The sequence below is a fragment of the Rhinopithecus bieti genome, unplaced genomic scaffold, assembly GCF_001698545.2.
Source record: "Rhinopithecus bieti isolate Rb0 unplaced genomic scaffold, ASM169854v2 scaffold_20840, whole genome shotgun sequence".
NCBI lineage: Eukaryota > Metazoa > Chordata > Mammalia > Primates > Cercopithecidae > Rhinopithecus > Rhinopithecus bieti.
This window is the reverse complement of record NW_016809955.1, coordinates 196,928-224,270: the sequence shown is the minus strand read 5'-3', so window position 1 is coordinate 224,270 and position 27,343 is coordinate 196,928. Positions and strand designations below refer to the sequence as shown.

General features: G+C 41.4%; 2 protein-coding genes across 4 annotated transcripts in view; both read left to right on the top strand.

Annotated features, from left to right (window-relative positions):
* Positions 1-208: 208 nt before the first annotated feature.
* SLFN14 (schlafen family member 14) lies at positions 209-10,876 on the top strand. Its single transcript, XM_017890987.1, has 5 exons — positions 209-272; positions 1,952-3,055; positions 5,075-5,203; positions 6,264-6,978; positions 9,210-10,876. The coding sequence occupies exons 2-5, from the start codon at positions 1,996-1,998 to the stop codon at positions 10,042-10,044; spliced, it is 2,739 nt and encodes a 912-aa protein (XP_017746476.1). The 5' UTR covers positions 209-272; positions 1,952-1,995; the 3' UTR covers positions 10,045-10,876.
* A 10,778-nt stretch (positions 10,877-21,654) lies between these two features.
* The window catches only part of LOC108541467 (schlafen family member 12-like), a 61,873-nt gene continuing 56,184 nt past the window's right edge, over positions 21,655-27,343 (top strand). For all 3 annotated transcript variants that reach the window (XM_017891018.1, XM_017891020.1, XM_017891019.1), the window contains exon 1: positions 21,655-21,850. The gene's annotated coding sequence lies outside the window, so the exon portion shown is untranslated. The remainder of the gene's footprint in view (positions 21,851-27,343) is intronic.

Genomic DNA, 27,343 nt, shown 5'->3' with positions numbered 1-27,343 from the left:
TTTTAGAATCCGATAGATTGTTGGACTGGAGGCTCTTTAAAGTCCTTTCCAATACTTCTGTGGTTCTATGATATAAATAGAATGTTATGGGAAATTTCCCTAAGGAGCCATAAAATACTACATTTACATGTACCTATAGAAGAGGCTCACATTCTAAAAACAATTCCCCAGGTCGACTCTGGTTTTCCTGAAGGAAGTGAGAAGGCAACCAAGAACAAACTGATGTCAGAGGAGTGCACATGTCTTGCCGGATGCCTGCTTTCTTCCTCTTGGTGAGTATGTACAACACCCACAGGGTCCCTGCTTTGCAAAGATCACGCAGAAAGATGGGTTCTCTTCTCCTAGAGGAATAATTTTGGTTGAGTTAGCAAATATTTTGTTTTGCAATTAACTAAAGGTAAGGGGATCTTTTCTAAAATATTTGTTTCAGAGCTCAAATTTCAGTTTGGGTGGCTGTTCTCTGGTCTAGGAAGCAAAGGAAGGGTGACAATAGTTTAGTGACCATGCCCCAAAGCTCGTGTTCTTTTCCAAGTCTTAGAGGTTTCCGCAGCACAGGGCAGAACCATTAGAAGGGAAGGAAAATGCTGCTCTCACATCACACTATACATGAAGAAATGTACTTTTGAGATTTAGAACATGTGAAGAGTTAAAAAGGTTTCTGCATTTGGTATCAACTGACATTCTTTCAGGAGTAAAATAAAGCTTTTCAAAGTGCACGAAGTAACACATAAAAATACCGAATTTTATTTATTTATTTTATTTTTTTTTTTTTATACAGAGTCCCACTCTGCCGCCCAGGCTGGAGTGCAGTTGTGCGATCATGGCTCACTGCAGCCTCAAACTCCTGGGCTCAAGAGATCCTCCCACCTCAGCCTCCTAGGTAGCGGGGACTGCAGCTGTGCACCACTATACCTGCCTAATGTTTAACATTTTTTAAATCTTTTGTAGAGATGGGGTCTTGCTATGTTGTCCATGCTGGTCTCAATTTCTGGCCAAAAGCAATCCTCTCACATCCACCTCCCAAAGTGCTGAGATTACAGATTGTGAGCTACCACACCCAGCCTATGTTTGTGTTTATAGCAAGATCTTCTACAGTACATATACTATAAAATGATACTTCCTTAGTTCTCTAGTGCCTTCCTTTCTTCCCCTTTTGAATTATAAATAAGAGCATCTTCTCACTTCGACTTCTATTTCTGCATATTCTCTAATACCTTCCTGGGCTCCTGTGCCAACCCATGCCCTTTACATCCAGGCTCAGTGTTGGTGTTTACTGATTTGAAATGCAAAACGGCTGAAAATGTTAGCAATTTAATTTTTCCATTATGACAAATATTAAGCATTCACCTTTATCTATGCCTACTTATTCTGGCAAGGCTAAGGATATTTGGCAAAATGATTAGAAAACAGCAGTATCAAAGATAATTTCCAGTTGGGTGTGGTGGATCACATCTGTAATCCCAACACTTTGGGAGGGAGGCCCAGGCAGGAGGATTGCAACATAGCAAGACTCCATCTCTCTCTCAAAAAAAAGAAAAAGAAAGAAAGAAAGAAAGAAAGAAAGAAAGAAAGAAAGCAAGAAAGAAAGAAAGAAAGAAAGAAAAAGAAAAATTAGCCAGGCATGGCACGTGTCTGTAGTCTCAGCTACTAGGGAGACTAAAGTTGGAGAATCACTTGAGCTGGGAGGTTGAGGTTGCAGCGAACTATTATTGCACCACTGCACTCCAGGCTGCACAACAGAGCAAGATCCTGTCTCAAAAACAAACAAACAGACAAACAAAAAAACCCTAAAAAACCCAAAACAAACAAACAAACAACAACAACAAATATACATATATAGAGAGATGATTTCCAACATTAAAATGTATCTCCAGTAATTGATAGTTTTGAAGAAAATAATGTAATCTTTGGAATTCTTGTTAATGTAGAAACATTTCTATCCTGATTATAGGAACTCCGTTCTTTTATTGTTTGGAGCACAGAGGGGCTGCTGAAATGGAGAGTCTCAAGACTGATACTGAAATGCCCTATCCTGAGGTAATAGTTGATGTGGGCAAAGTGATTTTTGGGGAAGAAAACAGGAAGAAGATGACCAACAGCTATTTGAAAAGATCTGAGAATTCTAAAATTATCCGGGCTATATGTGCACTGTTAAATTCTGGAGGTGGTGTGATCAAAGCAGAGACTGATGATAAAACCTATAGTTACCAATGCCATGGGCTGGGACAGGATTTGGAAACTTCTTTTCAAAAGCTCCTTCCTTCAGGTTCACAGAAATACCTTGACTACATGCAGCAGGGGCACAATCTCCTGATTTTTGTGAAGTCATGGAGCCCAGATGTTTTCAGCCTTCCACTAAGGATTTGCAGCTTGCGCTCCAATTTATATCAGAGAGATGTAACTTCTGCTATCAACTTGAGTGCTAGCAGTGCCCTGGCGCTTCTCAGAGAGAAATGTTTCAGAGCCCAAAGAGGAAGACCAAGGGTGAAGAAATTGCATCCTCAGCAGGTTCTTGATCGATACATTCAGGAAGAGGAAGATATGAGGATATTGGCCTCAGAATTTTTTAAAAAGGACAAACTCATGTATAAGGAGAAACTCAACTTTACTGAGTCAACACATGTCGAATTTAAAAGGTTCACCACCAAAAAGGTCATACCTCGGATTAAAGAAATGCTGCCTCATTATGTTTCTGCATTTGCCAACACTCAAGGGGGATATGTCCTCATTGGGGTGGATGATAAGAGCAAAGAAGTGGTTGGATGTAAGTGGGAAAAAGTGAATCCTGATTTATTAAAAAAAGAAATCGAAAACTGCATTGAAAAACTGCCTACATTCCACTTCTGCTGTGAGAAGCCAAAGGTAAATTTCACTACAAAAATCCTGAATGTGTACCAAAAAGATGTCCTGGATGGTTATGTCTGTGTGATTCAAGTGGAGCCCTTCTGTTGTGTGGTGTTTGCAGAGGCCCCAGATTCCTGGATCATGAAAGACAATTCTGTCACACGGCTGACAGCTGAGCAGTGGGTGGTCATGATGCTGGATACTCAGTCAGGTAAAGGGAAGTGAAGTCATTGTCCCCATCAGCAGGGAGGAACCCCTTTCTCTGCCTTTTGTGGATATTTGATCATATATTTTAGTTAAAAAAATAGAAATTTATATTTGCTTATAAGTGTTCTCCTATTACAGTGTTCCTTATCTAACATTTTTAGTTCCAAAGACTCAGAATATAAACCGTTTGAGGTCAAGAAACGTTTGGATTCTATGGCCTAAACAACTTTTTTTTTTTTTTAAGACTCTGTCACCCAGGCTGGAGGGCAGTGGTGTGATCTTGGCTCACTGCAACCTCCACCTCCCAGCTGCAAGTGATTCTCCTGCCTCAGCCTCCCAAGTAGCTGGGATTACAGGCACACGCCACCATGCTGGCTAATTTTTGTATTTTTAATAGAGATGGGGTTTCGCCATGTTGCCCAGGCTGGTCTTGAACGTCTAACCTCAAGTGATCCACTCACCTCAACCTCCCAAAGTGCTGGGATTACAGGTGTGAGCCACCACTCCTGGCCAGCCTAAGCAACTTTTAAAGGAAAGTTACAGTATGCCATCAGGCATGAGTTAGGAAAGGTCTCCTTTTATTCTCTATAAACCTGTTGAAAAAATTGTGTAGGCTGATCATCTCAGTCAAAATTGGAAGAGCCTCATTTTAGAGATGATATTCTAGAGAAACACTGTTTAAGAATGACTCCGGGGCCGGGCGCAGTCCTAGCACTTTGGGAGGCCAAGGTGGGCAGATTGCTTGAGCCCAGGAGTTTGAGACCAGCCTGGCCAACATAGTGAAGCCCCATCTCTCCCCCAAATATAAAAATTAGCCAAGCGTGGTGGTGTACCCCTGTAGTCCCAGCTACATGGGAGGGTGAGGTGGGGGGATTGCTTGAGCCTGGGAGGTAGAGGTTGCAGTCAGCCGAGATCACCCACTGCACTCTAGCCTAAGCAACAGGGCAAGCCCCGTCTGAAAAAAAAAAAAAAAAAAATGACTCCACTATTCCACTAATTCTTTCAAGCAAAACATTGTTGACAAATTTGAACTGTTTCGGTAACATTAGGAGCTAATAACCTTAAGCCACTGGGCTTAGGGCACCACCAAGTGGGGGAAAATGATGCAAAAGAAGATGCGAACTAAGCCTATAGTCCTTTATGGATTATCTGCTTGCCTTCACGGCCAGTGTGTTCCAAATTTGATCAAGACTTGAGTGATTAGAGAATTTTACTGGGTCATTCTTTCTCTTGTTTTAAATTTGTTTGAGTTCACTTCTCTCCTTTTCTCCCCCAAAGATCCTGCCACTTTGGATTCCATCTAACCTTAAATGAGGACATAAATAACTGTAATAACTTTTTTTTTTTTTTTTTTTTTTTGAGACAGGGTCTTGCTCTGTCGCCTAGACTGGAGTGCAGTGGCACGATCTCAGTTCACTGCAGCCTCTGCCTCCCAGGTTCAAGCAATTCTCCCACCTCAGCCTCCCGAGTAGCTGGGATTACAGGTGCATCACCATGCCCAGCTAAGTTTTGTGTTTTTAGTAGGGACAGGGTTTCACCATGTTGGCCAGGCTGGTCTTTTACTCCTGACCTCAGGTGATCCACCCACCTCAGCCTCCCAAAGTGCTGGGATTACAGGTGTGAGCCACCATACCTGGCCAACATCATTTTTCAAATACTGTGCTTTAATCCTTGCTGATCCCCACTAGATGCTTTTTCTTCTTAGAGACAACCTGGAGTCAGAATATTATAATTGAAATGAACCTGAGGGATTATTACTTCACTCCTGTGTGAGAGAGAGGTGAAATGACTTGCCCAAGCCGAGTCACACAGTGACTTAGAATATGTGTGATATGTCCCCTGCAGGAATCCCCAGACTTCCTTTCCTTACATATGTGAGCTGTCTGAGGCACAGTAAGTATGACGGCTCAGGCACCCATGCACATCACAGGTCTCCAGTAATAGCCAAAAAAATAGGCTTTTTTTTTTTTTTTTTTTTACTTTTTATTTTTTGTTTGAAACAATTTTCCATGTAATTGTCTAGCTCCTTCCAGCTTGGTCACAGACTACAACTCTTACCTGATTTCATCAGCTTCATCTGCAAGAAAAAGTCCTGGATATCCCATAAAAGTCCATGAATTTAAGGAGGCTCTGCAACGACATTTGTTTCCAGGTATTCCCTCTTGATTTCAACTTAGGGGACTATTTGTTTTCTAAAATTGAGTTGGGAGATATTAGTAGCAATGAGTTCAAGTGTTTCTCCTTAGAGAAGGTCAAATGAAGGACTTAGCAGACATAATGATCCTGAAATTTTACACACACACATATATATCTATATCATATGTATATAAGATAGATAATATCTATATATCTATATATCTGACTCTTGTTTCCAGTTATCTGATTCCCACTGTTACTATTTCTGTGTGCTTTCCAACTTCTTATAACATAATGGCTTTTGTTTTCCAAATTTGAGAGTGCAGGGAATTTCTCAGGTCTCAACCATCAAAAAACTGCCCCTGGCTTTCCAGTGGAGAAGGAACTATTGGGTTATCTGAACTTCTTCTGAAGCAGGGTTTCTCAACCTTGGCACTATTGTCATTTGAGTCAGATAACTCTTTGCTGGGGGAGGGAAAGTCCTGTGAATTGTAGAATACTTAGCAGCATTCTGGCTGGTACCTACTACATACCAATAGCTCCCCTCCAATTGTGACAATAGAAAATTATCAGGCCGGGCAGGGTGGCTCATGCCTGTAATCCCAGCACTTTGGGAGGCCGAGGTGGGTGACCTCACCTGAGGTCAGGAGTTCAAGACCAACCTAGCCAACATGGTGAAACCCGTCTCTACTAAAAAAAAAAAAAATTAGCCAGGTGTGGTGGCGTGTGACTGTAATCTCAGCTACTCTGGAGGTTAAGGCAAAAGAATCGCTGGAACCAGGGATGCAGAGGCTGCAGCGAGCCAAGATTATACCACTGGACTCCAGTCTGGGTGACAGCGAGACTCCATCTAAAAAAATGCATATATATATATATATTCTCTAGACATTGCCAAATATCCTTGGGGATGGGAGAGAGTTGGGGAGTAAAACTGCTCCTGGTTAAGAATCACAATTCTAAAGGAAAGCTCTTATTTTCCCAAGTGCACCAAGTATCATTTTTTTTCTGCAATGTTGCAGGAATACTTACCATATGCTTTTGTAAGTTTTGGTAATATCTATTCCTTGAATTTTCAGTGACACAGCAAGAGGTACAATTTAAACCGGAATCCCTCTGTAAGAAGCTGTTCTCAGATCATAAAGAACTGGAGGGATTAATGAAGACCCTGATACATCCTTGTTCTCAGGGGATTGTGATATTTTCTAGAAGCTGGGCTGGTGATGTTGGCTTCAGGAAAGAACAGAATGTCCTGTGTGATGCTCTCCTAATAGCAGTTAACAGCCCCGTGGTACTCTATACAATCTTAATAGACCCCGATTGGCTTGGAGGACTTGAATATGCCCGAAACACAGCTCATCAGTTGAAGCAGAAACTGCAAGCTGTTGGTGGTTACACAGGGAAAATGTGCATCATTCCAAGGCTGATACACCTGACCAGCACACAGAGTAGACCTGGTGAGATCCTGCTGCGCTACCCCAGGTCCTACAGGCTTGCTGATGAGGAGGAAATGGAAGACTTGCTGCAGGCTCTTGTGGTGGTCTGCCTGTGCTCCAGATCTCTTCTGAGTGACCAGCTGGGCTGTGAATTTTTCAACTTGCTCATAATGGAGCAGAGCGAGTTGCTTTCTGAGAGTCTTCAGGAGACGCGTGAATTATTCATCCACTGCTTTCCAGGAATCAGGAAGACAGCCCTAGCCATAAAGATCATGGAGAAAATTAAGAACTTGTTTCACTGCAAACCAAAAGAAATCCTCTATGTTTGTGAAAGTGACTCCCTAAAGGATTTTGTGACGTAAGAGTTTTACCAACTACACACACACACAAATATATTTAGTCAGTCTTTTCAAGAGTGTCACAAAAATAATTTGTGTTTTTAGTTTAAGTTTTTTAGTGCCTCAGCTGCAAAAGTGCAAGAGCCCAAACTATATACACATTTCCAAATAATCACAGAATTGAGCTGTAAACAGGTAATTTATAATGTTCAACCTTAAACATCTCATTATAAATAACCCACATGTGCATAACTTAAATTTATAGAACCAGAAACTTTCTTTTTTCACAATCCTTGGCCTTAAATTTAAGAGAAGTAGAAATGAACTCATTCTGCTTTAACTATACTTTTTGTTTGATACATAATGTTTTAAAGTCATAGGGTATTTCTGCTAATTAGACACTGTACCTAGCAAAACTTAAATTTAAATACAGCTTGATTTTTTTCATAAAATATTTTCATTTTTGACTTATAAAATCAGTAATTTTAGAAAATATGCAAATTCACTTCTGATTTAAATCTCTAACTTTTAATTTAGTAAAATGAATTGGTCATTATGGAATTCAGCAAATGAGGGCGAAATCATTATGATTTTTGGTTTGGTTTTGTTATTCAATACATCTTTTTGAGCACTGTTGATATGGTATCTACTGTGCTACATTTAGTGTTAGAGGAGAAAACATATTGAAGACATTGCCATAAAAAAACCATGTGAGTATTGTATAATAATAAAGGCATGCTCATTTTAATTAATTAATTAATTAATGTATTTTTGAGACGGAGTCTTGCTCTGTCGCCCAGGCTGGAGTGCAGTGGCATGATCTCAGCTCGCTACAACCTCTGTCTCCTGGGTTCAAGTGATTCTCCTGCCTCAGCCTCCTGAGTAGCTGGGATTACAAGTGTGCCTCACCATGCCTAGCTAATTTTTGTGTTTTTCTTAGAGACGGGGTTTCACCATGTTGGCTAGGCTGGTCTTGAACTCCCGACCTCAAGTGTTACGCCCACCTCCTTCTTGCAAAGTGCTGGGATTGCAGGTGTGAGCCACTGCACTTGGTCTCATGCCCATTTTAACAGGCTAGAGGTTGGTTGGCAAATATTCCCCAGTGAAGGAGACCATTGGGCACACTGTTAAGAAGTCAGCAGGAGAAGTGAATCAAATGTGGGAGGGCCTTCTAGGCAAAGGGCACAACAAGTACAAAGACATAGAGACACTGGAGAACCAGAATGGTAGGTCTGACTAGAGCCATGCAGAGTGTGGATGTATAGCAGGTGGTGATATTGAAAACGAGGCAGATGCCAGATTATGGAGGGATCCTGTAGACTGTGCTGAGGACTACGTTCTTTGTTAAGATTTATAGCTAAGTTTAAAAATACTCCAGTAAAAAGGCTAACTCAACAAATATCTATTAAATCCTTAATATGAGAGGGATACAAAGATGGCTAAGAATCAGTGCTTTTATTTGAGTCCACACAGTCCAAACCAGAAGAGAAGAACATAGTTATGATTTAAGGCATAGGGAGTAAAGGCCCTAGGAACTGCATATGTAAAATCATGGAACGTATAGGGATGAGTGATGTTACTTGGATCCAAATTAAAGGAGGCAAAAAACAACCAAATTTGTTAAGAAAAAATACATATATGCTAAAGCATACTATAAAGGAAAATTGAGCTAAGTAAATGAGGTAGCTCCAAAGAGGCGTAGCCCCATAGATTTGGCACCCTACTTGATGTGTCATGGAACTCAGCATCCTCTTGATGTTTTTCTTATCCAAATCTAAAGAAGCTTTAGAGGAATTTGAACTAGTGCATGCTTTTTTGCACATAAAAGTTATGATATGCATCTAGGTAACTGTTCTCCAGCTCTAAAGAGGAGAGAAAGTAAAGAAATGGTAGTGGTAGTAAGAGGTATAAGTTAACTTTGAGATTTCCTTTAGATGTAATGAACTTGTCTTCAGGATTGCCAGACAGTAGGAACAGACTGCTAATAGAAATAATACAATCTGTGACCTGGGTTCATTTCAGAAATTTCACATGCAGATTTAACTGGATAACCCCAAAGAGCAAGGTGTAAAATTATGCATTCGGTCTGTCAGGTAACTTGTAATTAGAACAGTTTTGTGGTATTCACACTACTGAATCAATGACTCAGTCTGCAGAAGAGAATCAGCCTCTGATTCCATTCCAGAGAGTAATGAATGCTGATGTTCTCTTTGGTGATATGCCTCAAGCCTTGTTTTTTCCATCCTTACAGCCAACAAACCACCTGCCAAGCTGTGACCCGGAAAACTTTCATGCAAGGGGAGTTTCTAAAGATTAAACACATAGTGATGGATGAGACTGAGAATTTCTGCAGCAAATATGGCAATTGGTACATGAAGGCTAAGAACATCACCCATCCAAAGGCAAAGGGGGCTGGAAGTGAAAACCTTCACCATGGGATTCTCTGGCTTTTTCTTGACCCTTTTCAAATCCATCATGCAGATGTCAATGGCCTTCCCCCTCCATCTGCTCAGTTTCCTCGTAAAACAATCACCAGTGGGATCCACTGTGCTCTGGAAATAGCAAATGTTATGAAAGAAGAAATGAAGAGGATCAAAGAAAATCCTCCCTCCAACATATCTCCAGACACATTAGCATTGTTCAGGGGGACTGCCTATGAGGAAGGAATGCGTGCCCAGGCTCTGCCTGGAGTGTGTGAGACAAAGACTAATCTGACAACAGAACAAATAGCTAACTATGTGGCAGGAAAATGTCACAGCCTGTTCCAGTGTGGCTATCTGCCCAAAGATATAGCAATTCTGTGCAGGAGAGGGGAGGACAGAGGACGCTATAAGCTTGCACTGCTAAAAGCAATGGAATTAATTGAGACCCACAGAGCATCAGAGGTTGTGTTTAGCCAGGCCACTGGTGTTTGCGGAAGCCACATTATTTTAGACAGTATTCAGCAATTTTCAGGCCTGGAGAGGACTATCGTGTTTGGGCTTAGTCCAGAATGCGACCAGTCAGAGGAATTTCATAAGCTCTGCTTTGCTTCAAGAGCTATTAAACACCTCTACCTGCTTTATGAAAAGAGGGCAACCTTCTGAAAATTATTACAAATAATAGAGGAAGGCAGGAAGAGCAGAGTCCTTTCTCCTAGACAGGTGGCAGTGAGTCCCTTTTAATATTACAAGTGAGGAAATCAAGGTACATCAGTATGGCCTGGAGCCACAGAAATGTCTCTTGGAGCTGAGCCTTCCACTCTATTTCAATGCCACTGGCCTTTTCACAGTCTCCTTCACCTCCTACCTATGCAATTACAATAGACTAAATTAGTCCCCTGTCTCCAGCTTTCCCATTCAATCCAGCTATCATCCATTAAATGGAGAAGTTCTCCTTAAATAGGGAACTGATTTTATGTAATACCTTGCTAACATATCTTCAGTGAGTCCCCACAGCCTTCAAACCTAACCAATTTTCAAGGCTTTCATTAATATGCCCTGACTTGCTCTCCCAACCACATCCCTTATTGTATCTCCATCTCCCAGTGTTTCTCATGCACCCCAGCCTAGGTGGTATATTTTTTGGGTGGTGGTATGGTGCCCTCCAGGCTGGTTACTTTGACTGGATAGGTCTCAAAAGTAGCCGGTTGACTGGCACTGGCACTTGACCCATACTGGCTATGGGTCTCAAGCTTTCCAGGTCCAGAACTCGATTGCCTTTTTGTACCAAGTCTAGATCAGTTTCTTGGGGATGCTTTATGCTAATCAAGCTCACAAAGGACCAATGCATAAATGAAAATGCTACTCCGTTAATTTATGGTGAGGACCATAGTCATAAGTGGGTCAAATGCTTTTGCTAATCAATGCCCTCAAAAGTAATTTAGGAAGCCAAATTGTATGAACATAGCCTTACAGTAAGGGAAGCTAGTAATTTGATTCAAATGTTAAAAGTCTTCAGGCCATATTAGACTATTGCAATATCTATTAGGTGGGTTCAAAAGTGCAAAAACTGCAGTTACTTTTGCACCAACTTAATATAAAATAAGATTGCAATATTTCTAAAATAAAAATATTTCTATCACAAGCACTAGATAAATTAGTTTATAGGTTTACTGGCTAAAGCAAATTTAGAATGCTAAGGATGACTAGTTTTTCATTATTCTCTGCCTTCAGATGAATTTTTTTTTCTCTGTCTTGGTTTCTAAAGTTTCCAGGTTCACTACCAACCCTCTCTGTACTGCCCCCAACATTTTTTGCCTACATTTATTCTCTACGTATATGAATACACACATGTAGGCTAGAAACGCCTTATACTCTGCCTCTGCCTGGAAAATAGTCTTCCTATAAGAGGCCTTTGCACATCTCTGATCTCTTCCATTATGACTTGGTGCTAATTTTTAAATCCAGCTCTCAGAGTTTACCCGGATCCTGAGTGGCAACTTTACCACCAACACCACCCACACACATCCCTGACTCTTGGTCTGTGCCTGTGCTGTTTTCTCAGTCTTTAAACCCTTTTCTGTCCCCTCCACCTTTGAAATCCTTACTTGTCAATCACATCCTTATTCAAATGCCTACTACCTCAATTAAACTTTTACTATCTCCTTAAGTGAAACTTTCCAACGTATATGATACATATGAGAAATAAAATAAAAATTCCCTTTTTCTAGTCAGCTCCTCAAATGGCTGAGCCAATTCTGTGCTCTTCAAATTACTCTTGCTTTTGCAAGGCTTTTTACATTGCTTTGGAAGTATTCCTATTTCCAAACTGTTTTTCACTTCTAGAAAAGTTTAGGATAACTTGATTGACTCTGGGGAGGCTTGAATCCAGGAGAACATGTGGAAATTTTGGTTATGATTTTAGATAAAGCCCCTCAGCCTCCCAAGAGGTGGAAGAGCAGGCAGGGTTTCGAGAAGCTCTCTTAGCTGCCTTTCTGAATTGCTTAGGCCCGTTAGAAGGGCTAGTCTGCTCCTAGGCACGGATTGAAAAGAAAACCTCTCCCTTGCTTCCCACTGCTCTAATTACCTAGTGTTTCTTCCTTTTGACCTTTCCTTGGGGGCTTTAAGGTATTTTTGGGTAGGAGGAAATGAAGTTCAGCAATCGGTTTTGCAAAAGATGCCAGTGCATTGACATTCTGATGTAAGGAGATGTATGAATTCTATAAAAATAATTTAAAGAGTCAAAGTCAACAGGGTATGAAGGAGTATGAGTGGGACAGGGAATTGTTATATTTTAGTCATAAGCCTTAGTACCATTTGACTTTTTAAAATATATGCATGCATCATATAATTTTTAATAACATAATTGATTTGTAAAGAATTGTTTTAAATATTGAATTTGAGAGTCTTTGTCAGTTCTTAGTCTAGTGAAACAACTCAATCAGGATGAAAGTAGAATAACTAACTCAGTGATTCTCAACCCTGGATGCTCATTACAATTTCCTGGGGAACTTAAAAAAAAAATCAGTGATCAGGCCAGACACCAGACTAATTAACCTTAGCAAGTCTGGATACAGGCTCGGGCATCGGTATTTATTAAATGTTGTCCAGGCAGGGTGCAGTGACTTGTGCCTGTAATACCAGAACTTTGAGAGGCTGAGGTCGGGGGCAATCACTTGAGGCCAGGAGACCAGCCTGGGCAACATAACAAGACCCCATCTCTACAAAAATGTTTTTTAAAAACTTAGCTGGGCATGGTAGTGCATGCTTTTAGTCCTAGCTACTCCAGAGACCAAGGTGGGAGGATCACTTGAGCCCAGGAGTTTGAGGCTACAGTGAGCTATGATTACTCCACTACACTCCAGCCTGGGTTAGAGAGCAAGACTCTATCTCTTAAAAAAAAAAGTCCAAATGATTCTAATATGTTACAAGGGTTGAGAACCATTGAACCCTTCTCCTAGTTTCTTATTTCTGTCCTCAAAAAATGTGTGCACATTTCTCTTCCTATTAAGACTGTGAGCTCCTTGAGAGTAAGAGGATGAGTAGAGCAACTAGTACAGTGCCTGACACACGGCAGGTGCTCAGTAAATATTTGCTGAACTGTACTTGTAGCTTTTAGAAAACTAGAATCTACAATGATTCTATTCAATAGTATGAATTTCTAATGTTAGCGATTTCAAAGAAGTCAGTGTGGAGAATAGTCTTTAACACTGTAATAATGAAGAATAAGGGAACAATAAAGGCAACTCAATTGTTTTTACGCAACAGGTCAAATTAAGAATCTATGATGGTAGATCGTTAGATTCAAATGTAAGATTAGGAACTGGTGGGGACTAAGAATAATTGACTAACTGGGTTGTACTTAGAATTCTCAATGTTTTCTACGAAGTCTTAATATGGATGGATAAAGCAATTAACTAGATGAAATAACTAAGATAAAAGAGAAGCTTTGGAAGCTGTAAGAAGCTTCTAAAACTTACTCTTAAAAAGGGTAATATAATATTATTATGGAAGCTTCGGAAATGGAGAAAAGCAAAATTAAAAGTTCTTAAATCAGGCTGGGTGCAGTGGCTCACGCTGGTAATCCTAGCACTTTGGGAGGCTGAGGCGGGTGGATCACCTGAGGTCAGGAGTTCAAGACCAGCCTGACCAACATGGAGAAACCCTGTCTTCACTAAAAATACAAAATTAGCTGGGCGTGGTGGCACATGCCTGTAATCCCAGCTACTCCAGAGGCTGAGGCAGGAGAATTGCTTGAACCTGGGAGGCGGAGGTTGCGGTGAGCTGAGATCGCACCACTGCACTTCAGCCTGGGCAACAAAGGGTGAAACTCTGTCTCAAAAAAAAAAAAAAAGTTCTTAAATCATCTTGTTATCTGGATGTAACTTTTTTTCATTTTTGCTTACTTATTTCTATTCTTTGTTGATACGGAAACATACTTTCACATAGTTATGATCAAGTTGTGCTGTCAACTTTATATCCCATATGTGTGCTTTTTCCATTTAATTGTTGTGTGAGATATTGCTATAGACTACATTATTGTTCCCAATATTTCATACCTGTCTATCTCTATACCCTTTGTAGTTACTAATGTTAGAGGTAGAGATATTTTCCACCCCTATAATCTGGCCTTGGTCATGTGACTTGGAATGTTAGTAGTTGTGATGTGCACTGAGGCAGCACATGGACTTTCAGCATTGGGTTTACTGTCTCGGGTTTCTGCTATTTCCATACAAAGAATGTACCCTGGGTGGTGCTCCAGCCACTGAGATATGTGAATCCAACTCCAACTCAACTCATGGTCTGGAGCCAAGTTCCACCAGTCCTAACTAGCTCCACCAAAATCCAGTTGATCTGAAAGTGCATGAATGAGAAATAAAAACTTATTACTTAATGACTGAGATTTCAAGGTTGTTTGTTTTGTAGCTGTAGCCGACTAATGCAGGCATTTCCTCATGTTGTAGCAGTCTTCAATATAATCATTTTTAATGGGTGCACCACATTCTAGCCAGATCATATGAAATTTCAATGATCATTCTCTTGTTATTTGTGTCACTAGCAATTTTACACCAATTAAAATTAAGCCAGGCACATACTCAGGCATACAACCTTTTCTTTTTCTGGTATAGTGATAAATCCCTGGAGATAGGTTTACTGTATGAAAAGGTGACCTGGATGAAAGAATCATCTTATTCAGATTAGTTCTGATGGGAAGTGAACAGAAAACCCCAATCACTGCATCTGATAACGTATACATTTTGCTGCATCAACTAAGAGAACAAAATGCTGACGTCAGGTTCTGATGACAAAAAAGGCAATGATATCTTGGAAACAGGTGACTCTAAAAGGGCTGCAAGGGAGCACAGAGAGTGAAACTAAGGCTCACCACCCTAATCCGGAGCTGTAGAGGAAGAACTTAACTTGGAGAACTATGGGTAGAAACATGAATTATATAACCTCGACACTGTATTAAAATAAAATCTGTGGTCACTTAAAACTGACATAGGGTCCAAAGAGAAAAGAAAAGATGCCTCTGACCATGAACAGGACCTTTTAATATTTTTTTAATTAAAATTTTTTTTGAGACAGGATCTCATTCTTTTTGCTGACATTGGAGTGCAGTAGTGCAATCACAGCTCACTGCAGCCTCGACTTCCCAGGTTCAGGCGATCCTCCCACCTCAGCTTCTGAGTAGCTGGGACTACAGGTGTGCATCACCACGCCTGGATAATTTTGGCACTTTTTGTAGAGACAGGGTTTTGCCATCTTGCCCAGGCTGGTCTCAAACTCCTGAGCTCAAGCAATCTACCTGCCTCAGCCTCCCAAAGTGCTGGGATTACAGGCATGAGCCACCGTGCCCAGCCTAAACAGGACTTTTTAAAAAGAGAAACTCTGGCATGGAGAAACCCATTTGAGAAAAGAGGAGAAACTGCAGAGGTCAACTCGATCTTCTATGAAGCTGACTTGCCTCTATTTCCCCAAGGTTTTGGGCAAGCTGAACATAAAATTATTTTCAAGAAGCTTCAATCTGAAATAAATACAAAGTTTATAATAACCACATGCTACTATTTATTGAAATCTTACTATAATCAGCTACAATTTGCTAAATGCTTTGCATACATTCTCACAACAGCTCTATGAAATATCTACACATTATCTCCACTTCGTAAATGATACAACTGAAGCACAGAGAATTTCACTTTCTCAAAGTCACATCAAGTAAGTGGCCAAGCTTGTTAAATGTGACATTTAAATAGAATCCTTATTCTCATAATCCAAACTCTGAGAAGTTATAAATACTCTGAAAATACTCTCCAGTGTATGCTGGAATATTCAGAGTGAACAAGAATACTTCTGTTTTCCATCAGGGTCCTCTGTCAAGCTCTTGTCTCTGGAAAGTGTTAGCCTTTATTGTAAGCACACAGCTGAGTAGCCTATTCTGTTTCCTACAGTTAATATCTGCAGTCATCACAGAGCCTCTTGATCATTCTGGAAAAATCAGAATTTCTTGATCTGCAAAGCTCAGGATCAGACTCTGGTCATCTTCCTGATCCATCCAAGGTCACGCCCTCCTGACATGAACTGCCAGATACCCTCTGAGGCTGCTGCATCTTACCTTCTCCCCTTGCAACCTTGCAGGCATTTCCTGGTGATGTAGAATTATGATGTCCCCACCTTCCTTCCCTTAAAATCCCTGACAAATATAGGTACAACATCAGAGCAGATATTGCTGATTATCAAAGGAAATGGGCATTTAGAAAGTTCCAGGGACAGTGTTTTCTCTCTGAATCTACCTCATTCACAAGGGGAAGGAGGGCCCTTAGCTGCCCCATTCAATATCTTCAGGTAACAGAAGGCAAATATGATTTTGAAAGAAACGGGATCAGTTTTCACTTCTGTTCCTTCTTTCATTCTCAAAGGAAGCAGGTGCTTCCTTCCTAGCCAGCCAAACATGACAAACCCCACCAGCCAAAGGCTAATACATCAAAATACCTTTACAGTCCCATTGATGTCTCCTGTGATATATACAGTTACAGTAAACATATATTAAGTGCTTAGTATGTGCTAGACATGGTGCAAATATTTTTAAAAATATATCTTTTAACCCCCCAGCCAGTCTTTGAATTATGTATAGCAGTAAGGTAGGATAAGGCAGTGTAAGTGTTAAGAGCTTGAGTCCAGGGGTCAGATCAACTCTGGCATGGAATTTCAATTCTATTCTTAATTGGCTGGATGACCTTGAGCAAGTTACTTTACATCTTTAAGATTCAGTTTTCTCATCTATAAAACAGAGGTAAAATTCATACCTATGTCTTAAGGTAAAGTGAAGATTGAAAGCTAATACTACATTTAGGCTGACCATGGTGGCTGACACCTGTAATCCCAGCATTTTGAGAAGCCGAGGCAGGTGGATCACTTCAGCCCAAGAGTTTGAGACTAACCTGGGTAACACGGTGAAACCCCATCTCCACAAAACAAACAAATGAACAAGCCCCCAAAATTTGTGAGGCATGGTGATGCGTGCCAGTAGTCTCAGCTACTTTGGGGGCTGAGGTGGGAGGACCACTTGATCAACCAGGAGGTTGAGGCTACAGAAAGCCGCTACACTGTAGCCTGGGGGACAGAGCATGACACTGTCTGAAAAAGTAAAAATAATAAATAAATATGACATTGGCTGGGCATGGTGGCTCATGCCTGAAATTCCAGCACTTTGAGAGGCTGAGGTGGGAAGATCACTTGAGGTTGGGAGTTCAAGACCAGTCTGGCCATCATGGTGAAACTCTGTGTCTACTAAAAATACAAAACAATTAGCTGGGTGTGGTGGCACGCACCTGTAATCCCAGCTACTTGGGAGGCTGAGGCAGAAGAATCACTTGAGCCCGGGAGGCAGAGGTTGCAGTGAGCCAAGATCATGCTACTACATTCCAGCCTGGACGACAGAGTGAGACTCCATCTCAAAAAATAAAGAAACAAACAAATAAATAAGACATTTAAATAAAGCATAGTATGTGGAAAGCTCTCAATAAATTTTAGATCTTAATAGTTCCAATTTACAGCTGAGGAGACCCTGACTTAAAAGATAAATACTTAGGGCCAGTTTCGACGGCTCACACCTGTGATCCCAGCACCTTAGGCGGCCAAAGCTGGAGGATTGCTTGAGGCCAGGAGTTTGAGACCAGCCTGGGCAATATAGAGAGACCCTATCTCTATAAAAGTTTTCTTTTAATTAGCAGGGTGTGGTGGCACGCTCCTGTAGTCCAGCTACTTGGGAGACTGACATGGAAGGATTGTCTAAGCCCAGGAGTTCAAGGTTACAGTGAGCCATGATCATACTACTGCACTCCAGCCTGGACAACACCACAAGACTCTAGCTCTAAAAATAAATAAATAAGTAAATAAATAAACAAAGAAATCATAAATACCTTACCCAAGATCACAGCACTAGCAAGTTCTGAGTCTGAGATCTGAACCCATGTCTGTCTGACTCCAAAGTCTGTGTTAGCTTCTATGTTCTTCTGTTTGTACGTCAAAGTTAAAGGCATAAGTCTCCTTCTGTGTTGACAGTAATTCATTTGATTTTATGTTGAGACTTGGATCAAATACACTTAGAATACTGATGGTGTTCTTAGCCTCTAAATTTTTCTACAAAATCAACATGGTTACTTAAATGACTTATATAATAGGAAAATGTTCAGAGGATAGCATTTTGTATACTAAGAAACATAAAAGATATATCTGTCATTACAAGTTCTATATAATTACATTATAGAAAGATTAGAAAATAGAGAACCACAAAAGAAAATTCAATTCCTATGATTACCGCCGAATCATGCAGCTACTTTCACTTTTGCTTGTTCATTTCCTGGGCTAGTCTACAGGCAGATACATTTTAGCAGAGTTGTAATCATAGCATACATTCCATTTTATATCCTGTTTGGGTTGATTGTTCCAGTGACCCCTTTCTTCTCTGCAGTCTCCCATATAGTATGTGAGGCATTTCCCACATTGCAGCCTAGGGAGAGGTGGTTCTCAGTGCCTTTGAGTAAGGAGCCAAGATTATCAGTGCAGAAGTGCCCCTTATGTTCCAACTGGTTTCATGAGCAGCCGGAACTCATGCCTATAGGGAAGAAGATGATGGGCAAGTAAAGGAGGAGAAAGTTCTTCACCTAACTCCATAAAATATGGGGTAGAGCTGGGGTGGGGGCAGACATTTTAGGGAACTGCGCAACAGAGCAACACAATTAGGACAGAAGCAGCCTCCTTTCCTTGCTTCCCCATGGGTCATTGTGGGAAGATGGCATGTGGGTGTGCCCTCCTTGTGCAGTTGCCAGGCACAGAAATCAGGAGGTCTGTAAAGCAAACCTCTGTTTGGCTAAAGGTACCAAAGGGTGGCAGAATCGGTTGTCCCCAAATAGGCCATTTTGGCATAAGGATTATTTTGAGCTAAAGGCACTTGAAAGTAGCAGATGCATATGAGGATGCAAAGGCATAAAAATAATATAATAGACTTTGAGGACTCGGGGGAAGGATGGGAGAAGGGTGAGGGATAAAAGGCTACACATTGGGTGCAGCGTACACTGCTCGGGTGATGGGTGCACCAAAATCTCAGCAATTACTACTGAAGAATTATCCATGTAACCAAACACCACCTATTCCCCCAAAACTGTTGAAATAATAATAATAATCATAAAAAGAAAATAGAAGATGCAAAAGGGAATCTTAATCTTTTTTTCTTCCTGAAAACAGGAGATAAAAGTCCCATGTGAAAGATGTCCTCCCTGTACCAGGAGAAGAAAAAGCATTCTTTGACAGGGGTCATAACCAGGATAATCCTCTACAAACAGACCTTGCTAAAATAACCCTTATCTTCCTTTGCCTCCACACATAATTTAATGTAATTACTTTTCTACAATTGCACTCTTTGCTCATCCTACTACATAAGCATTTAGGTTTCAGCACTTCCTCAATTTTCTATAGGGGCTCCTATATGTAAAAATCTGTATGTTTTTCTCTTGTTAATCTGTCATAGGCCAATTTAATCCTCAGGCCTAGCCAAAATCCCTAAGAGAACAGAGGTAAAGTTTTTGCCTTCCCTATAGTTTCTGGTAGTGAAAATGGGACCCTAGAAGGCTGGGATGCGCCACTCACTTCAGAGCCTGTAGGTGGGATCCCGGAAGAGCTGAAAGAACCTGCAAAAGGTAAAAATTCTTACCAAAGTCAGCTCCCCCCGTGTCTACCTGCAGTGCCCTGTGGAGAGGAGAACGTTAAACATTTTCCTTGTCTTTTCCTTTCCAAATTCAGATCGGCAGGAGAAAAACATTTGTAAGAATGAGTTCTTTGAACTGTAACTTTTATAAATTTGGTCTGGTTATGATTCACAGCCTCCCAGGAATAATAAAAAGTCCTTGTGTGCATTGTGATGTCGTTTATGTTATTTGTCACAAGGAAGAAAATCATAAGATGAGATTCTTCTTTCGTTTTACGTCCCGAGAGCCCGGTTTTAAAATAGTCTCTCTGGTCTTCGCCGCCAGGGGGCGCAAGCGTTGCTGGTTTGCATCAGGCGGCCAGCCTGGAACCCAAGTTCTAAGATAAGCAGCATTTTCGTCCGACTGTGCCAGCTCTCAGAGAAGTTTGTCTTAATAAAAGGTCCCAGTCCATAAGAGGCGTTTGTCATCTGAACCTTCATTGTCTTTTTTATTTTTGAGACACGGTTTCACTCTGTCGCCCATGCTGGAGTGCAGTGGCGTGATCTCGGTCACTATAACCTCCACCTCCCAGGCTCAAGTGATTCTCCTGCCTCAGTCTCCCGAGTATCTGGAATTTCAGACATGCGCCACCACGCCCAGCTAATTTTTGTATTGTTTGTAGAGACGGGGTTTACCATATTAGTCAGGCTGGTCTCGAACTCCTGACCTCAAGTGATCCGCCCACTGCAGCCTCCCAAGATACTGGGATTATAGGCGTGAGCCAGCGCGCGCGGCAAAAGGGCTGCATGGCTTGCATCCTCCTTGGGGATGCCTCTTGCATCCATGGTTAAGTGATAAAAGCCTTATTGATTTTAAGCTATAAAACTTACTGGTTTTGAGTCATAATTAAGATAGGTACAGCTTTGAAGATTTGAACTTTTATATCTAAAAGGATTTTGTTTTTAAAGAAAGCTGTCATCCTAAACAAATGTCTATGGAAAGATGAGATCGAAAGAAAATATTAATAGGCAAAAATGAGAATCAACTTTTACCAAAATTATTAAATCTTGTGTTTATGTATACCTAATTCATGGCTAAGATTTTAAATGAAAATTTTAAGATCTGTTTTTGTCTGTCTCTTTGTTTATGCCTATGTATGTGTGTTGTGTATATGTGATGTTTCTCTACCTCCTGATGATATTGCACCGCTACTTGATAGTCTAATTCAGAATGTCTGGGGAAGGACCTTAGCATCTGAATTTTTAAAAACATGCTGAAGGATTTGGACAAGCAGCCAAGATTGGGAACTAATTATCTGATTAATGAATGACATCTCTAATTCAATTACCTCTAGTGCACAGCACCTTTTCTTATAGCTAAAAATGATTGCTAAATCCACACTGTAATAATTTTTTCAATGTATAAAGATAGACACCCAAAGAAATGGAACAAGAAACCAACAAGAGCTCAAGGGAATTGTGACTCCTGTGGGCTGGTTGAGGGAGACAGCAGGTAAAAAATTAGCAGGAACTTGATTAGAACGATAGCAACAGTATTGGCGCTAAATTAGTAATAGTGAATCCAGCAGGAATTTCATCTCGGCTCCAGTTACAACTATTAGGATTATGTAGGCTACTATAAAAATTAAAAGAGAAAGTCAGTGAGATGCACCGTTTAATTTCCTTTCTGGCTCTTTCACTGTTTCTTTTCATTTTGTTTTTTCCCTTTTCCTTGCCAACAGAAAAATATTTCTTGAGTAACTCAGGCCTACTGTACAAGGTAACAATTCTCTCCTCCCTTTCCATCTTCTTCCTCTCCAGGTCCACTCCTGAGAGAGTAATCCTTAATAACAGTTTGGTGTGTATCCAAAAAAAACTTTTTTGTAGCATTGTTCTCCAGAGTGTTTGAAGGATTTCTTCTGTTAAAGTTTCTTTCGTCTTTAGCCAGAACTAGTCTTTGACCCACTTAGTCTACTGATAAGCAGGAAATAGCACATTTTTTCCACCTTGAAGCTAGAAAGGCAGGCCTAAAGTGAGTAGGAGCATTCTGAGAAATGGAAACTTAAAAAAGGCGGCAACCTTCTAGTTTCATTCTCAGAAATACCAAAACAGCCTTTTTCCTGTGCTTGTTTTTCTGCAGAGAGCTCAGATTTGAGAGCCATTTCTAGCCTTTGAGGGTTACCACTGTCTTCAGCCAAACTGCAGGGACTCCTAAGTGTATCAGAACTCCTGGAACTTTCTCATCTTTTCAGCATCTCAACCCTGTGGAATCTTTTAATTCTCAAGGTAAGTACAGATTGTCCAGAGAGATCTAAGCCATGCCTATTCAATGGAATGGAGAGTCTCTCAAAGAGACCTCATAACTCTAAGATGAAAATCCCCTCTGTGGCTGTAGACTCTTCCAGACATACCCACTTTAAGCAAGAGAGGACGAAGTAGACACTTTACGTCTACATTTTTAATAAATAAATGAAATAGACAATGAGAGGAGCTGGCCCTTAGACTGGACTTACCTTGTAGCTGAGGCCTGGGATGTAGGACTCCAGCCCAGAGAGTCCTACATCCTGGCTGGGCTGAGAAAGAGAGATGTAGAGGGTTCTCATAGTTCTGGGGAGCAAACCTTCAGATGAGACAAGGGAGGAGCCTTGGGAGGAAGGGATGCTTGTGAAGATTCTTTTTTGGTTTTTGAGACAGGGTCTTGCTCTTTCACCCAGGCTGGCGTGCAGTGGTGCGATCGCAACTCACTGCAGCCTTGACCTTCCAGGGCTCAAAGGATCCTCCCGCTTCAGCCTTTGAAAGTGCTGGGACTACAGGCACTGAGCACGAGGTTGCCTGGCTAATTTTTTTTTGTTTCTGTTGAGAGGAAGTCTTGCTAGATTGACCAGGCTGGTTTCAAACTCCTGACCTCAAGCAATCGTCCTACCGTGGCCTCCCAATGTGCTGGGATTACAGGCGTGAGCCACTGTACCCAGCCGTGCCTGTGAAGATTCTTTAGCAGTTAGCTGATTGCTTCATCGCTATGAAAAGGGGTTTCTTATTTTGATTTTTCTTTTTTTTTGAGACAGGATCTCACTCTGTCACCCAGGCTGGAGTGCGGTGATGCAATCGTGGCTCACTGCAGTCTCGACCTCCCCAGGCTCAAGTGATCCTCCCATCTCAGACCCTCTAGAGGAGCTGAGACTATAGACCATATACCACCACACCCAGCTAATTTTTTTGTATTTTGTAGAGACTGGGTTTCCCTGCTCAGAGTGGTCTCAAACTCCTGGGCTCAAGCAATCTGCCGATCTTAGCCTCCCAAAGTGCTGGGATTACAGGCATGAGCCACTGAGCCCAACTGTGTTTTCTTGTTTTTCTTTTTTTTTTTTTTTGAGACGGAGTCTCGCTCTGTCGCCCAGACTGGAGTGCAGTGGCCAGATCTCAGCTCACTGCAAGCTCCGCCTCCCGGGTTTACGCCATTCTCCTGCCTCAGCCTCCCAAGTAGCTGGGACTACAGGCGCCCGCCAACTCGCCTGGCTAGTTTTTTGTATTTTTTAGTAGAGACGGGGTTTCGCCGTGTTAGCTAGGTTGGTCTCGATCTCCTGACCTTGCGATCCACCCGTCTCGGCCTCCCAAAGTGCTGGGATTACAGGCTTGAGCCACCGCGCCTGGCCTCTTGTTTTTCATAATATATACACTGTTTTGTTTTCAGAGAAACTCAAGCTGTATTGACTGGGAAACTATGATCTAGTTGGATTGAGATGTAATTTTTGAAAGTGCGTCACTGCATTGGGTTATGTTGTTTACCGACATTAATTAAAGTAGATACTTGTGAAAGCCCTAGGTGTTCTGTCTAGCTATGTTTTTACGTATGACTTTTGCTTGCCTGTGTTTGACAGAAATAGACCCATGTTTTTCTTGTTATCAAATGTGTTTCATAAAATAAATGCTATCACAAATACCAGGGAGATTATTCCAGAACGGTTATTCTTACCAGAGTAATGAAAACTCTCTTGTCTTCCAAGAGGCTTAATACTTTGGGAGACCAGTTTGCGCAATGATTAAGAGTCTAGATTTTGCGCCGGGTGTGGTTGCTCATGCCTGTAATCCCAGCACTTTGGGAGGTCAAGGTGGGAGGATCGCTTGAGCCCAGAAGTTTGAGAACAGCCTGGGTAACATAGCAAGACCCCATCTCTACAAAACAAACAAACAGAAAAACTAGCCAGGGCCGGGTGCGGTGGCTCACGCCTGTAATCCCAGCACTTTGGGAGGCCCAGGAAGGTGGATCATTTGAGGTCAGGAGTTTAAGACCAGACTGGCCAACATGGTAAAACACTGTCTCTACTAAAAATACAAAAATTACCTGGGAGTAGTGGTGCGTGCCGGTCATTCCAGCTACTCAGGAGGCTGAGGTGGAAGGATCACTTGAACCCCGGAGGTGGAGGGTGCAGTGAGCCAAGATCCCACCACTGCCTTCAAGCCTGGGCAGCAGAGCGAGAATCTGTCTCAAAAAGAAAAATAAAAAAACTAGCCAGGCATGGTGGCATACACCTGTAGTCCCAGCTACTTGGGAGGCTGAGGTGGGAGAACTGCTTGAGTTCAGGAGGTGAAGGCTGCAGTGAGCTATGACTGCACCACTGCACTGCAGTCTGGATGACAGAGCGAGACCCTGTTGCTAAAAAAAAAAAAAAAAAAAAAAAAAAAAAAAAAAAAAAGAAAAAAAGAGAGAGAGAGAGACAGAGTCTAGGTTTTGATTAGAAGCACTAGCATTTAGAATCAAATACTCCTGGATTTGAGCCTCACCCATATGACTCTGAATATGTCCCCCAACCTCAGCTTCCTCATTGATAAAATAAAGGTAACAGTATTTGTTGTGAGGAATCAATGAGATTATGTACGTAAAGGTTTTGGTACAGTTCCTGGCTCAATAAATGTTAGCTCTTTCAGCTCATGAGGAGCACAAGCATCAATCTTCCTACTATGCCATTTGTTTTGAATCTGGACTTGATTGATTTGATCTTCTTATATCAGAACTCTTGATCCCAGGCCTTGGTAGAGATTTCTGCTTCTGGCTGCTTAAGCTTTGACATATATCCAGGTTCTCTCTCCACATTTGGATCCTTTCTCCCTTTCAGTGTTTGGCTAAGCTATGGTTTTTAATCTGGGGTGAGAAGCAGTATCTCATAAACAGCTCCCACCAGTGACTGGGCTCATTCTGGTTCTTATCCATTGGATTGAGATGGAAGAGGAGCAATTAAAATAATAGACACGAATTTCCATCAATCGCCAGGCCCCTCAGCTTACTTCTAAATCTCTCTCAACTCTGCTGGCTTAATTCTAAATCTCTCTCAACTCTGCCTTCTTCTCCATTGTCACCACCTTAGTCTACATCACCATCTGTTCTCATTTGGGCTGCTGAAACCATATCCTGAAAAGTCTTTTCCATGACTGCTCTAGCCTGCTTCAGCTAGAAAGAACTTTAAAAAATGTTTGTCTGATGCCATGTCTTCCTGCTTAACATCCTCCAGTGGCTTCCCATTACTTTTTTTTTTTTTTTTTGAGATGGAGGCTTGCTCTGTTGCCAGGCTGGAGTGCAGTGGGACGATCTCAGCTTACTGCAACATCTGCTTCCCGGGTTCAAGCGATTCTCCTGCCTCAGCCTCCGGAGTAGCTGGGACTACAGGTGTGTGCCACCATGCCTGGCTAATTTTTTGTATTTTTAGTAGAGACGGGGTTTCACCGTGTTAGCCAGGATGGTCTCCATCTCCTGACCTCGTGATCTGCCCACCTCGGCCTCCCAAAGTGCTGGGATTACAGGTGTGAGCCACTGTGCCCAGCCCTTTCTTTTGAGACAGAGTCTCCTTCTGTTGCCCAGGCTGGAGTGCAGTGGCGTGATTTCGACTTCCTGCAACCTCTACCTCCCAGGTTCAAGCGATTCTCATTCCTCAGCCTCCCGAGTAGCTGGGACTATAAGCGCAGCCCGACTAATTTTTTAATTTTTAGTAGAGATGGGGTTTCACTATGTTGACCAGGCTGGTCTCAAACTCCTGACCTCAGATGATCTGCCTGCCTCGGCCTCCCAAAGTGCTGGGGTTACAGGCGTGAGCTACGATGTCTGGCTGGCTTCTCATTACTCTTAGGGTAAAGTCAGGAATCCTTAAAGTGGTTTACCGAACAATGCACAGTTGGACACCTGAGCATCGTTCCAACCTCATCTCTGCTTCTATCCCTCCAGCTCTGTGCTGTCAGTCTTTTGAACTTGACATAATCCTTCTTTCTTCTGTCTAGAAAATTATTCCCACCCTTCTTCACCAAATTAACTCTTCATATCATTTGCATTCTTCAGATCCTAATTCAAATGTTACTTTTTCTGGAAATCCTTCTCTGGACCCATTTCCCCTCCAACTGCCAGGTGAGGGCAGTGTTTCCACTCTAAGCTCCCCTGACATTCTAAACTTTTGTCTGTAAGAGTCACTTGTTTACTGTCTACCTCCTCAAGAAGAGGGACCACGTTTGTTTTGTTCACCAATGTCTTTTCCAGATTTAGCACAGTGGTAGGCAAATAATAGATATCCAATAAATATTTGTTGAGTAAATAATTTATGACTATTATTTATATTTAAGTATGAATTGAGAGCAATTTCAATTTTAACAATTGAGACATGCCCAGTTCATTAATATGCATCTTTTAAAAATAGTTTCTACATGCAACATTGTAGTAAGCATCTTCTTGATGAATTGTAATATAGCCTTTGAAACCTATAACTAAAAGCGTTATAACTTGGAAGGGTTGTAGTGGTGTTATGTGATAAAAGTAGAATATAAAATTCTGTTTATTTGATGCTTACAAATTGTGAAAGAATGTAATATTATTAAGATGATAAGAGATAAGGGAGATAAGGGTGAAAAGGTTATTGATCGTCATAATATTGTTTATACAATATATAAAACTGAATCTTGTAGTCTGCCATTTTTTCTGTGTCAAACAATATATATTTAATAATGTGATAATCATATGATTTTGAAGTTTTTTTTGTTTTGTTTTTTGGGTTGTTTTGTTTTTGAGATAGGGTCTCACTCTGTCACCCAGGCTGGAGTGAAGTGGCATGATTTTGGCTCACTGCAACTTTTACCTCCCGGATTCTAGCGATTCTCCTGCCTCAGCCTCCCGAGTAGCTGGGATTCTAGGCACCTGCCATCATGTCTGGCTAATTTTTGTATTTTCAGTAGGGGTGAGGATTTCACTGTGTTAGCCAGGCTGGTCTTGAACTCCTGGGCTCAAGTGATATGCCTGCCTTGGCCTCCCAAAGTGTGAGGATTGTAGGTAAGAGTCATGGTGCCTGGCCTGATTTTGAAGTTTTAAAAAAAGTTTTCCCATAATCCCAATGGAGCCAGGTACTTTATAAATTTTTTCTTGATAACGTCCCTGATGCTTTTTATTGTTATTGATTTATCTGCATTATCAATTTTTTATCAAACAAGTTTTGCTTTTGTGCCATTTTTTTTTTTTTGAAATGGAGTCTCACCCCCTTTTGTGCAGGCTGGAGTGCAGTGGTGCCATCTTGGCTCACCGCAACCTCCACCTCCTGGGTTCAAGCGATTCTCCTTCCTCAACCTCCCAAATAGCTGGGATTACAGGCACGCACCACCATGCCCAGCTAATTTTTGTATTTTTAGTAGAGTCGGGGTTTCACTATGTTGATCCACCTGCCGCAGCCTCCCAAAGTGTTAGGATTACAGGCGTGAGCCATCGTGCCTGGCCTGTGCCTATTTTTAAAAACCATTCATTTATGTTTTCAA